General features: G+C 35.2%; 1 protein-coding gene across 4 annotated transcripts; it reads left to right on the plus strand.

Moving 5' to 3' along the window:
- The first annotated feature begins 6,269 nt into the window (after nucleotides 1–6,269).
- On the plus strand, nucleotides 6,270–8,710 carry LOC137806703 (protein S40-6). 4 transcript variants are annotated; one of them, XM_068606941.1, is made up of 2 exons: nucleotides 6,270–6,488; nucleotides 7,644–8,710. In XM_068606941.1, the coding sequence occupies exon 2, from the start codon at nucleotides 7,678–7,680 to the stop codon at nucleotides 8,251–8,253; it is 576 nt and encodes a 191-aa protein (XP_068463042.1). In that variant the 5' UTR covers nucleotides 6,270–6,488; nucleotides 7,644–7,677; the 3' UTR covers nucleotides 8,254–8,710. The 4 variants fall into 4 exon arrangements, with proteins under 4 accessions (XP_068463042.1, XP_068463043.1, XP_068463041.1 ...); XM_068606942.1 differs by lacking the exon at nucleotides 6,270–6,488 and adding an exon at nucleotides 6,729–6,866; XM_068606940.1 differs by lacking the exon at nucleotides 6,270–6,488 and adding an exon at nucleotides 6,814–7,079.
- The last annotated feature ends 4,277 nt before the right edge of the window (nucleotides 8,711–12,987 follow it).

A 12,987-nucleotide genomic window follows, 5' to 3' on the forward strand; every position in this document is an offset into this window, starting at 1 on the left:
AATCTAAACTAGTAACGCACACAAGTAAAGAGACGCTCAAACAAAGACAGGGGAAATGGGGATACCAATATAGCCCTTAATGGATTTGGGGCTGTACTCGAGCTTGATCAACTCAACGGTGCTAAACACCCCTCCCAGGCTGGAGAAGAACTCGCACACTTCTTAGTCACGCGGGGTCAGGTCTTCGAGGAACCTAGGTTTCTTGAGCCCAGGTTCTTTCACCCAGTAGAGAGGATCCCGTCCAACAGGGTGGGGTTGAATTTGCTGCAACGAATTTTGAAGAACTTCCCTTTGAAGCCCTTGTATGATTGCTGGAAGAAGGACAATAGTACTCTTCCAGCGACCTCGTTGAAGCTCATCCACAACTTCTTCCCTGGACTCTTAGCCTCGAAGAAGTACAGAAAGACATCCACCGATGACATATAGCCAGAGTGGTCGCATAGAATAGAGAAGGCCCTGACGAATGCCCAGTTGTTGGGATGTAGCTGGGCAGGGGCCATGTTGACCTCGGTAAGAAGTGCGCGTTCAAAGCCCGTGAATGGTAGGCGAAGCTTGAGACTATTGAAGATGGTGGAGTATATGAAGAAGAAGGGACCTTTTGGGTCGACGATTCATCAATGGACACAAGTTTGCTTTTCCTACAAGGCAGGACTTTCACGAACCTGTCATGCTCCTTCCTGAAAATACGAGTTTTATGACTGGTCTCACTCTCCTTATACGCTGCTATATCCTCAATGGAGGTGATTTTGGAGGTTTCAGCTAGAAGGCTGTCAGGAGCCCAGTGGTATAGAGATTTGTAGTCGATGGAAGGAGTTGGGTTTTGAGTAGGTTTTGTTGGAGCCATCTGTAGAAGAAAAGCTAAAGAAGGGGAAGGAAAAAGGAAGAAAAGGGCAGAGTTTAGAGAAAAAAGTTAGTGCGCTTCAGAAACATTAAAAAAAACCAGAGAGATGCGAAAACGAAGAACAAAAACCATAGAGTGCAGAAAACATAAACAGTCCTAAAACAGTTAAAGCATGTTATGAGCATTGGAATAGTAAGACTAAGGCGATTATGAGATAAAAGGCATACCTTGGAGTAATTGCGAGTTGAAGAGTTGGAGTAAGCGAGGAGAGAAGGCCGAGTATTCTGAGAAATGAGGGTTCGAAGAAATGAGAAGTCTAAGAGAAGTAATGAAACAGTGAAAAGAGCGTAAAATTTGAGGGGTTTAAGGTATCAGAGAAGTGCAAGCAGCAACGAGCCTCGACCGTTGATCTTGCCACGTGTACGCTGGTGAAAAAGTATGGTGAGACGTCACGTCAATGCGTTGTGCACATCCTGTCACTCGTTCGCCACGTAGGTCGCCCATGGCGACCACTTAGCCTCTTCGCTAAAACAAGTTACAACTCGAGCTTAAGGGGCTTGTGTACTGGCCATACCTCGGACATCAGCGTCATACATCAACGTCAGACATTGACATCGGACATCGGTGGTCTGATCGCATTAATAATGAGTGTTCACCCAGACGTAAGAGGGACCTAAGTCACGGGAGGGTTCATGCATGTGGTGTGTATAATACGTTCAGGTCTAGCACAAGTAAGTACCCCTTGGGGGCGCTAAGGCTCGTAAGGGTTAGGGTTTCCAAGGAGAGACCACATGCATGGCACGTGAATACTTAGGGCACCCATATAACAGATGGTCCAGCAGCGCTGGTGCATGAGTTGGTACCCTGGTGGCCATACTGTTAAGATTATGCACTCCAGAAGAGGCAAGTCCTGTGCAGCAGCTGCGCTAAGCTTGTGTAAGGCGTCACAGGATGCCTCACCAGTAACCCTAATTCCACTTAAGGAAAGATCCTCGTGGGATAGAGAGTTGACCTAGACACAACCTATATAAAGGATGGTAAGAACCCTAGAAAGGTACGTCGTTTCTAAGACTGAAACTGCTTTTACATACTTTACTGTTTCTTAGCCCAGTACTGACTTGATCGTCGGAGTGCAATCAACAGGTAGGCCCCCCTCTATTTCAACGGAGCCACTCTCGACCACCCAAGGAGAGAGTAGAAACCACCAGGAAATAGGAGGAGCCACCATCTGCCTTTGAAGTCAACGACGGCTGAGTCAATCGATGAGAACAGTGATAATAAACTAGGTTTTCAAAAGCAAAAATCAAAATCAAAATTTTAAGTTTTAAGTTTTAAGTGTTTTTTACATGCTAGCTTGAGTGAAAGTTTGATCGCTTGAGCGAGATTGAACTTGAGAGCACCCAAAATTTCATCCCAGGCCTTGCCTGAGTGAGTTTCCTTCTCGCTTGGGCAAAAATGGACGAGAGCACCCCATCTTCTTTCCATTTTATTCTCGCTTGAGCGAGAATTATCTCGCTTAAGTGAGATTTGTAGAAAAATATGCATAATGTTTCCTAATTTCATCATTCAGAGTCAATAAAAAACAATTTCAATAACTCATTCACTTCAAGAGTAACTTGCACTATATCAACTATACAAATGAACCAATTTTTCAGATTCAAACAAACATCTACCATAAATCATCCATATTAAAATCAACATATTCACATTTTATTTCAAACATTACCCTACATTACTCATAAACAATCAATCCTGCAATAAAATTTGAAATTGGTGAGCACGTCACCCCCACATCCAGATCTTCTAACCTAGGATTCTACTTGAAATTAAAACTAACTTCCCTTAACTGAGTTAGAACATGCGCTCACTAAAAGTTCCAAACCTACCAAAAGCTCAAGGGTAGGCCCCATAAAGTCCTGATAAAGAATCTAACTGTATCACTAGGACCCTGAGCTAACAACGATTAACCCTGAAGCTAAAAGAGTCACATGCATAGCCTGGAAAAAACAAATCTAACAAGTTCAAAATGTGACTCAAAGAGAATAGCAAAAATAAACTTATTTTATCAAAGATTTCGATTAAGCAATATTGTAGTTTCACTACCACAAGTCTAATAGCGAATTTTGATTGTCAAACAAACTGAGCGATAAGGTCAGAATCTTATAGAGAAGGAAGAGAAAAGAAAAAGAGAAGTTTTAGAGAGATGATGTTCTTTTTTTTTAAATGAAAATTGAATAACTGAATTTTCTATTTAGAACTCTTTTTGTTTTAATAATGAAATATTGAGGTGTCATTTAAAATATACCACTCCTACCCCAAGACTATTTTTCTCGGTCCTTACAATATTAGTTTTGAATTGTATAATATTTGAAAAAGAAAAAGAGTAACTTTTTAAAAAAATTCATTTTTAAAAATTGCTCTACAAATAAAATAATTTTGTGATGTATTAAAAATAAATTATATTACAATCATTAAAAACTATAATTAGTAATAACATAGGTCATATAAAGAAAATAAACTATAAACACTTAAGTAAATTATTTTTTTAATAAAATATAATAATAATATAAGTAACATATTAAATGAAAACTAAATAAGAATAATACATGTAACTATCTTATTTATGAAAAATCATAAATACTAGGACTGAGAAAAATAGTCTTCGAGTAGAAATGGTACAATTAAAATGACACCTGAATATTTTATTATTAAAGTGAAAAGACTGTATAAATAGAAATTTAGTTATTCAGATTTGATTTTAAAAAGAATCACCATCTCTCTAAAAACTCCTTTTTCCTTTCCTCTACCTTCTCTCTAAGATTCTGACCACCTCGCTCATCAGTTTGACGATCGGAGTCTGCCATCAGATTCCTAACAGTGAATACTACAAGACTGCCCGATCAAAATCTTTAATAGAGTAAGTTCATTTTTTCTCTTCTTTATGAGTCAAATTTTGAACTTGTTAGATTTGTCTTTGGACAGGCTTTGCATGTGACTCTTTTAGCTTCAACGTTAATCTCTGTTAGCTCAGGATCCTAGTGGTATAGTTAGATTTTTTACCAGGACTCTGTGGTGCAGGTTAGGCTACCCTTGAGCTTTTGGTAGTTTGAAGCTCTTAGGGAGCATCTGCTCAAGTTTAGGTAAGGGAAACTAGTATAAATTTTCAATAGAACCCTATGTTAGAAGATTTGGATGTGGGGTGACGTGCTCACCAGTTCAAGTTTTGGTTTGCAAGATTTATTGTTTATGAGTAATGTGGTACTATTTGAAATAAGATATGAAAAATATTGATTTTGATATAGATGATTTATGGTAGAGGATTTTGTTTGAATATTAAAAATTTAGTTGGTTTGTATAGTGGATTAGTGCAAGTTACTTTTGAAATGAATGAGTTGTTGAAATTGTTTTGTTTGACTCTGAATGGCGAAATTTGACAAAATTATGCAGATTTTTCTGCATATCTGGCTTAGGCGAGAAATTCTCGCTAAAATGGAAAGAAAGAGGTGCTCTTGGCTTGATTCTCACTCAAACGAGTAAATTCTCGCTCAAGCGAGACTTGGGATGAAATTCTGGGTGCTCTCGGCTTGATTCTCGCTCAAGCTAGAATCCCTGAAAAAAAAACTTAAAATTTTTATTTTTGCTTTTGAAAGCCTAATGTATTATTGTTTATTGTTTTATATGAAAATTTAAAATCTTATCTAAAGATATAATTAAAGGAACTTAGTTTTGTATTTTAGTGAATTTTGAGATATATTTTGATTGCTTTGAAAAATCTAAAATATGATGTGATTGAATAGTGCATAGATGTATTACATGAGATATGGAATGATGTGAAAGTGTAATCAAGGCATAATATTTTCAGGAAAGGAAATACTGTGTCGAGATTGTTTTTAGGGCGTATTGATCTATGAGTATCCTGTGAATGAGACGATCCTAACTCTACTGATATAATAAAATCACATAGATGAAGTTATTCAGTTGGTGAGAGTAGAAGGAGGTCCATTTTGTCTGAGTCTGAGACTTGAAAGAACTGATCTGAGCAGATGAAATGGATTTACCCTGTCATATGAGATGATGAGACATTGAGATGAGTATGCGCATGGCTGTGTGGATTTCATAGCGAGTAGTATGACAAGTGCAGGTCTCTAGATGCTAAGTTCAATACACGAGTCTTCCAGAAGTAGAGTCAAGTGTCTACGTATTATGAGTCAGTAGAAGTCTGACATGAGAAATATGAGTTGTGAATTTCTTGGATAAACACTTGATGGTTATGTGAAATGTTGAGAAATGGTACGAGACTTGATGAATTTTGTGTATTAATTTGAAATTGAAATTATGTAGATTTTTTATAACTAGCTTACCCTTTTGCTTTGTTTTGTGGTTGTTTTCTTTAATATGTGATAATCGTGTATTTACACGGGAGCAGAAGATATTACAGGTGATAGAGTTACTCAGTGAGAAGCTGGATGATGAAAATGTTTTTTTCTTTTTAAAAAAATTTGTTTTAATTTTATGTAAACACTTAAAGTCTTATAAAGAGAGAGATATTTTGAAATATATTTTAAGGAAGTAAAAATATATTGAAATATTTTTAAGCTATTTTTAACGCATTTACCAATATAATTAATAATAACATGGTTATTTAAATGTATTTTTGAAATGAAACATCACTCGTAATTAACCTTTTTGTTTATGCAGTTTAGTTTATGATGCTATTTCTTCATATGTAAGTTAAGGGATGGATTATGCATATTTTTGAAAATAAAAGTTGATTATGGAAAAGATTGGGATATAGGAGGGTCTAGTAAGTAGAAGGAATGAAGTTTATTGAAAGATAACAAAGGGATATGAAAATAATATTTATGTGCTTTCACGTCTAATTCTGAACTTCTTAAGGGTTCTAACACTTTTCTAACAAGAAATCAATGCTTTTCATATATGCGATGTTAAAGTTTGTATAAAACAGGGAAGTGAAGATATGCAAATAATAATGGTTACAAAATGGAGTCAGAATAAGCCACAGTTCATTATGGTTTTTGTGCCAAGATAGCTGTCAATGTTTCCAAAACAGCTAGTTACGAATCCTGAATAATAAATGTAAATTAACATAGATATACGTGCATATTTGCTATCTGGCTATGCTACAGTATACTAGAATATTGCATCCACTGAAAACTAGTATGCTGGATAACAACATTATATAGTGGAGCACACAAAAAACAAATAATGCTGTCACTAAAAAATCTCTTCATTAAAATAACCATGCATAAACAATTGGTAATACAAACTTTTAAACGATTCACAGAAAAAGAGCTTCTTCATCTTCACTCATAAACCAAGAAGAAGACAAATAGATATTTTATGTTATCCATATACAACTGGAATCGTGATTTAAGTATGATCACAATTTGCACTGCATTATTCATTCACGCAAGGCAGGGGTAAAAAGGTGGAAGATAAATACTATGTCTACAACTAGAAGGTGGTGGTGATGGAGCGAGTCACAGCATAGTTGAAGGCATTGTTATTAGTCAGGGAAAACTGGCTACATATCTCAATGTTGTAGTAACACCCAATGGAATGGCTTTTACTAACAACTGCTATACTTGGTGGGAGGAAGCACCATCTCCAAGGCAATTAATAAAGGGTGCTTAGGCTCACACTTTCAAGTTTCACACTTAATTAGAAGAGCTCAACCAATTGAAGACCCTTTTGTTGTTTTGTTTTGTTTAGTTTTTCTTTTTCTTTTTCTTTTCTCTCTTACTGGCGAATGAGTTACTACTACGTAAGGGAGTTGAGGATAAGGTTGCAGATCCTTGAGGTACCTTCAAGCCAATCGTGCATCACCACCTCTCCCAATCAGGATGCAGCCTTTCAGAACTTTACAAAGATATTGAAAAAACAAAACCCATTTAAGTTCCTGTTTCTGCATACATACATAAATACATTACATAGCTGATAACATACATAGCGTGCACTGCTTCTGCAACAACTGAGTGATAAATTAGGCAGGCAGCACCTCAGGGTGCGTTTAATTCTTTTCACCTCTTCTTAATAGTGCTGTGCTGCTATTGATATGATGGGACTTTATCTTTGGGTTTTGATCGATGCCGCTATCCTCATGTCCTTCATCTGTGCTCTTTTGGACTTTTGCAATTAACCAGGGGAGAGAGATATCAACTCAGACTCACTTCAAGACCCATCATTTTCTTTCTGCCTTCTTTAATATCCATATGAGGTTTTTCACTTATGGGCCAAAACTATAATAATACAACCCTTTTTTCGTGTTTGTGTGTGAGGTGTTGTTGTACACATTTGCTGCTTTCTTGTCTTTTTCTGCCCCTTTGTCTTTTTTCAGGTCCCATTCTGTGAGTGAGTCTGCCCTCTTGAAACCTGTGATTTCCCTTGGAGCCATTAGGGTCCGGGGAAGAATTTTCAAGCCTTTCTTCCTTTTTCATGTGTGGTTTTTAAAAGGGTGTATCAGGTTCCCGTTTGAGAAATTTTTTCAAAAGCCTTTCCTTTTTGGAGGTTATTGAAACAAGGACAACGTAGATTCTTGACAGTATTCTCTTCTCTTACACCTTTCTGCTTTTTAATTCCCAATGAAAGGGAAAAAAATATATATTTTATCTTATTGGTGGGTAACCATGATCACATTTGGGTGAAAAAAAAGTTTCTACACATCTGTGTCTATATATACTGAAATAGATAACTGTGTTATCTATCACAGTATCACTCCCTCTTACCTCAATACACTTCCCTTGTTTTGTTTCCTCACAAGCACCCTTATCTGTATTTGCAGGCAGCAGAAGAGATTGCAGAACTAATAGAAAGCAATGGCAGATTGGAGTGGTTTTCTGAACAAAAGCAGCGGTTTTGGTGGGGGATCAATGAGGAATGAAGATTTTGACGAAGAAGATGTGTGGGGGGGTGTGACCATGGAGAGGGAGAGGGACTATATGTGCCCAGAAAGGGGGGTATCTAAGGAGTCCTCCGATTCTTCTTCTGCATGGTGCATGCCAACCTCTCCAAGAAAGATCCCAAGGACTAATAATGTCACACTACACTCCTTGGAATCTGATTCAAATGTGGTTCAAAGATCCTCAGCACCTATGGACATTCCTGATTGGTCTAAAATTTATGGGAAAAAGGGTGTTGAGGAGGAGGGTGTAAACAAGAAGTTTGATTTTGGTTATGGGGATCATCATCACTATCTTGATGATTATGGCGACAATGATGATGATGATGAGCAGGATGATATGATTCCTCCTCATCAATGGATTTCTAGGAAACTTGCAAGGAGCCAGATTTCCTCTTTCTCTGTGTGTGAAGGGATAGGGAGAACACTGAAAGGGAGAGATCTTAGCAAAGTGAGAAATGCTATTTTGACCAAAACAGGTTTCATAGAATAGTTGGTGGATTCAGCACTATGAATCATGGTCATGTCATCATCAGCTTCATGTTTGGCATGACCACAACCAAGTCATCAGCATTGTCTTACTAGGATCCCATGCAATCTTCTTTTATGTGTTTGATTATTGGCACTCATGTATGGTATGTGAGGTCCTGCTGCTGTGGAACTCACTCGTGATAGAGCCTGTACGTGAAAGCCAGAGGTGTCCTTTTTGTTTTGTTTTGTTTTTATTTTATTTTATTTTGTTTTCTTGTTCTAAATTTTCTGGGAAAAGGAAGTTTTAGGGAAAGGAAAAAGGAGGAGTGGCAGCCTCTGAAATTTTGTCTGAATCTGTATTGGACTGAGGCCAGTGGAGTACACTCTCTGTTGTTACTGAGTTTAATACTCTTCAAGTTTTCACTTCTGCTTGGTTCATCATTAGTTAACTATTAATGATTTAGACTAATATTTTCTCTTCTCCTCATTCTTGCATGATCTCTATTACTATTTTGTTTATACTCTATCATTGTCATCTTCATTCAGCTACAATCCCCACATCTCTGTACTTATTGTAAAACCATGGTTTGCATATTCAACTCATCATTGCTTTGGAACCTAATTTAAGCCTTCAGTACAAGTAAACCAAAACCACCCACCACAACAACATTTTTTTTTAATTGTTACATAAAGTTTACTTTTTCTATTTCTTTAAAACAAAGTTTAATCACCTATTTTGTTTCTAAGATTTGAAATTATTTTTTTTCAAACTTTCAAAAATTATTTCTTTTAAAATAAAAAAAATGTACATTTTTTTTCCAAATATTGAACTTAAAAGATAAAAGTATTTTTTTAGTATTGTTTTTAGGTCAGTTCTTCAATAAATTTCACAGGTTAAACTCAAATGTTTTTATAAATTGAAAATATTTTTTGAAAATTTTAAAAGGTAATTATAATTTTTCATATTTCAATTTTTAGAAATTAAAAATATAACTAAACATTTTTTTTTTAAATGGCGAACATGACATCGTTTCCATCAGAGATGCAGGGACCACCATTAATATATATGTTGCAAGTTATGAAAGGTGAGAATGATGGTTGCAAGGAGTGTTTGAACCACTAAAAGATAAAGTTGCATTCTTCTTTTTTCTTTCGAAATCTTTCTGATAGAATATTAAGTGTATTTGGATAAACTTAAAAAGTGACTTTGTAGTCTTTTTTTATGTTAGGTAAGAAATTGAAAGCTTTATTGTTTATTTAAATATCTTGTTACCTGAAAAATGCTTTTAAAAAATGCTAAAAAAACTCAATAAACCAGTCGAAAGTGTTCTTGGAGATCTTGGTGACTTGTGCCTTCAATGATAAATTGGGAAAGAAAATTTTCATTCATTTATAGTTTGTAATATTCTATGCAAAATAATTCAATCATCCATAATTCCAAGTTGAAAAAAAAAATATTAACACAATTTTGTTTTATTATGACTATTACTTGACATATCCATGAGTTACGAAAATAAAATTTACTGACAATGTTATTAAAATAAGATATATATAAAGTAGACTCATTAAAATCGTTTTTGTTTTTTTCATGAATTTATTCCAATTTTACCCTTATTTACTATATCTCATTTTATTAGTACAATGAAATATTTTGTTATTTTTATATATGAATTACTTCAAAAATAAAATTATTTTTTAATTTAATATTAATGTACCGTTTTTATACGCAAACTGACTCCCTCACTCTTTTCTTAATTCCTCATTTTAAGGCAAAAATAAGAGGAAAGAGAGAGCATACTCTCATACTTTTTCATACCAAATCTCACATATCAAATAAAATAATCTTCATTTCCAATCACTATCTTCACTCCAAAACCATTATTCTTTTGTATCTACCATCAAGTCAATCCTAACTTTAACGTGAACATTATCACACCCTTCGATTCCAAAACTATCAATGGAAGAAGAGAAAAAACTTGAAGAAGAAGAAGAGAGACTCAATCTGGAGAAGAAGAAAAAAAAAGGTTGTTTAATCAATTCATCATTTTTCTTTTACATGTTATTTTTTGTTTTTCATTTTTGACTCATTCAAAATTACTTCTATATATATGTTAAATTTCTATCATCGTGAAAGTTGAGTAAAAGAGGAAAATGCAGATACACAGGCGCAGTTGCACTTGTGTTTCCACTAGTTAAGATAAGACGAATACGCATCACAACCCTTTTTTAGTTTTTATAATAAAATAGGAAAATGTTTTTGTTAAAGGCAACTCTTTTACTCAGGTTGGGCCGTCACTGGCTCGTTTTCTCTTTCTGTTATTTTTTGTTTTAGACACTGCTTTTTCTATATATGCACGTACTTATTTACTATTTTACACACCGAATGCAATTTAATTTCTCACAGTTATTTGACTCCCTTGTACGTTTTCTCCTCTCTTTATTATGATCTTATGATCTTTTTCTGTTAATAGGGTTCACTGCTCCTTTTGTCTCACACACTCAGAGTGTTTCTATTAGCTTGATTCTTGCACTCATGAACTCTATTATGGTATCAAAGCTCTTCATCCGATAAAGAGCTCTACTACGTCCCTTTGATATCTTCTTCTTGTGTTCCTTTTCTTTATCTATTTTTCATTTTTCTTTCTTTCTTCGTGCATCTTGATCATTTCTGGGTCGTTTTGTTTTTCTTTTTGCAGATAATGGCTAACAATAATGCTACTTCGTCCACGCAATCAGAACAACTTGTAAGTAGCTACTTGTATCTGCACCCTAGTGAGAATCTCATCGCATCCCTGGTTTCCCTATTTCTTGATTAAGCCAACTACCATTCTTGGAGCCGTTCAATCATCATTGCTCTTAGTGCCATGAACAAAGTTGAATTCATCCTTGGAACCCATCCTTGTCCACCAAAGAATAACCCTACCTTTTCGACATGGTCGCGTTGCAATAACATGGTGGCTACCTGGTTAGTTCATTCCATTTCTCTCCCAATTAGGCAAAGTATAATCTGGAATGATTTGAAAACTAGATATTCTCAGGGTGATTTATCTCGCATTTTCGATTTACAATTAGAAGTTGCGTCTTTAAACCAAGATGATCTTTTTGCGACTGATTATTTTACTAAATTGCGCATCATTTGGGATGAATTGGAAAATTTTAGACCTAATCCTCTCTACTGCTTTGTTAAATGTTCTTGTTATGTTCAATTTGTTATAAATCAAAGAAAGTGTGAAAATCGTGCTATGTAGTTTCTTAAGGGTTTGAATGATCAATACAGTAATATTCGATCACATGTCTTGCTTATGCAACTCATTCCCCCAATACCAAAAAAATTTCTCTCTAATTGTACAACAAGAACGTCAGTTGTCCACTGTTTTACCTCTTACAAATATCCATAATGCTAATGTTAGTCGTACTGCTGTGCCCAATAACTTGCTGTGTGGTTTTTGTGGGAAATATGGCGATAATGAGACTATTTGATTTAGAAAGGTTGGTTTCCCTACTACTGATACTAGGAATTCTAGACTCACATCTGATAGAAAATTTTGCACTTACTATAAAAGAATTGGCCACACCAATGACACCTGCTACAAGAAATATGGCTTCCCCCTGAATACAGACCCCAAAACCCAACCCGTACCACTCAGATTCACAACTTAGTTACTACTGATGATGTTTCTCTTAAGCATGTTTCTAAAGAACAGGATGTCAAAGATATTCAACTCACATCTCAATAATATCAATTCTTGACTGACATACTGCGCCAAAATAATTTTGCTGCTCCTTCATCTCAAGGCTAGATCAACCAAGTTGGAACTTTCTCTATTTATGCCCTCAAACCAAATGACTAGTCTCCAACGGGTAACTCTTTCTCCTTTATACCTGATATTCATAATTCGTGGATCCTTGATTCAGGTGCCATTGACCATGTATGCACTGATCTCTTTGTTTTCACACATTACACAAAAATTACCCTTGTTTTAATTAATCTCCCTACTAGCCAAACTGTTTTTGCAAATTATTCTGGTTTAGTAAAGTTTTCTGACAAGTTTTATCTCCTTGATGTGTTATACATGCTTCAATTCAAATTATGCCTTTTTTAACCTCTAAATTATCTCTACAACTTAGATGAACTTTAACTTTCACTTCTACTCAATGCATAATACAGGACAATCTATTGCTGGCTTGCATCTCTTCAGTTCTTTTTTCGTTCTTTCACGCACTACACCACAAAATTTTGTTCCTTATATTAATTGCAATGTTATGGACAAACACTTGTAGCATTATAGAATGAGACACCCTTCTCATGAAAGATTAACTGTCTTGAGTCGTCAATATCCCTTTATAAATGTTGACAAACTGCACTTGTGTGATACACGTAATCGTGCCAAACAAAAGAAATTACCTTTTACTTTAAGTACCTCTGCTACTACTACCATCTTTGATATTCTATATTTTGATATATGGGGACCTTGTCCCATTACATTTATGCAAGTTTTTAAATATTTCTTGATTGTTGTGGATGATTATGTAAAACATGGAAGCTTTGATGAACCAAATTTGTGATGAAGGCTAGATGCTTTGCTGCTTTGATTGAGGCTTAGTTCTAGGGTGTTTAGAATTCTTGTAAAGATCATTCTTAATCCTATGCACAAGCTGAATCAATCTGTTTTAAAAGAGAAAAATGTTTTTCTAAGCAAAGAGAAAAACAACCGGTTGAATTCATGATATAATCAGTTGTTTTACACTTAATTTG

The sequence above is a fragment of the Phaseolus vulgaris genome, chromosome 3 (genome assembly GCF_000499845.2).
Source record: "Phaseolus vulgaris cultivar G19833 chromosome 3, P. vulgaris v2.0, whole genome shotgun sequence".
In the NCBI taxonomy this organism is placed as follows: domain Eukaryota; kingdom Viridiplantae; phylum Streptophyta; class Magnoliopsida; order Fabales; family Fabaceae; genus Phaseolus; species Phaseolus vulgaris.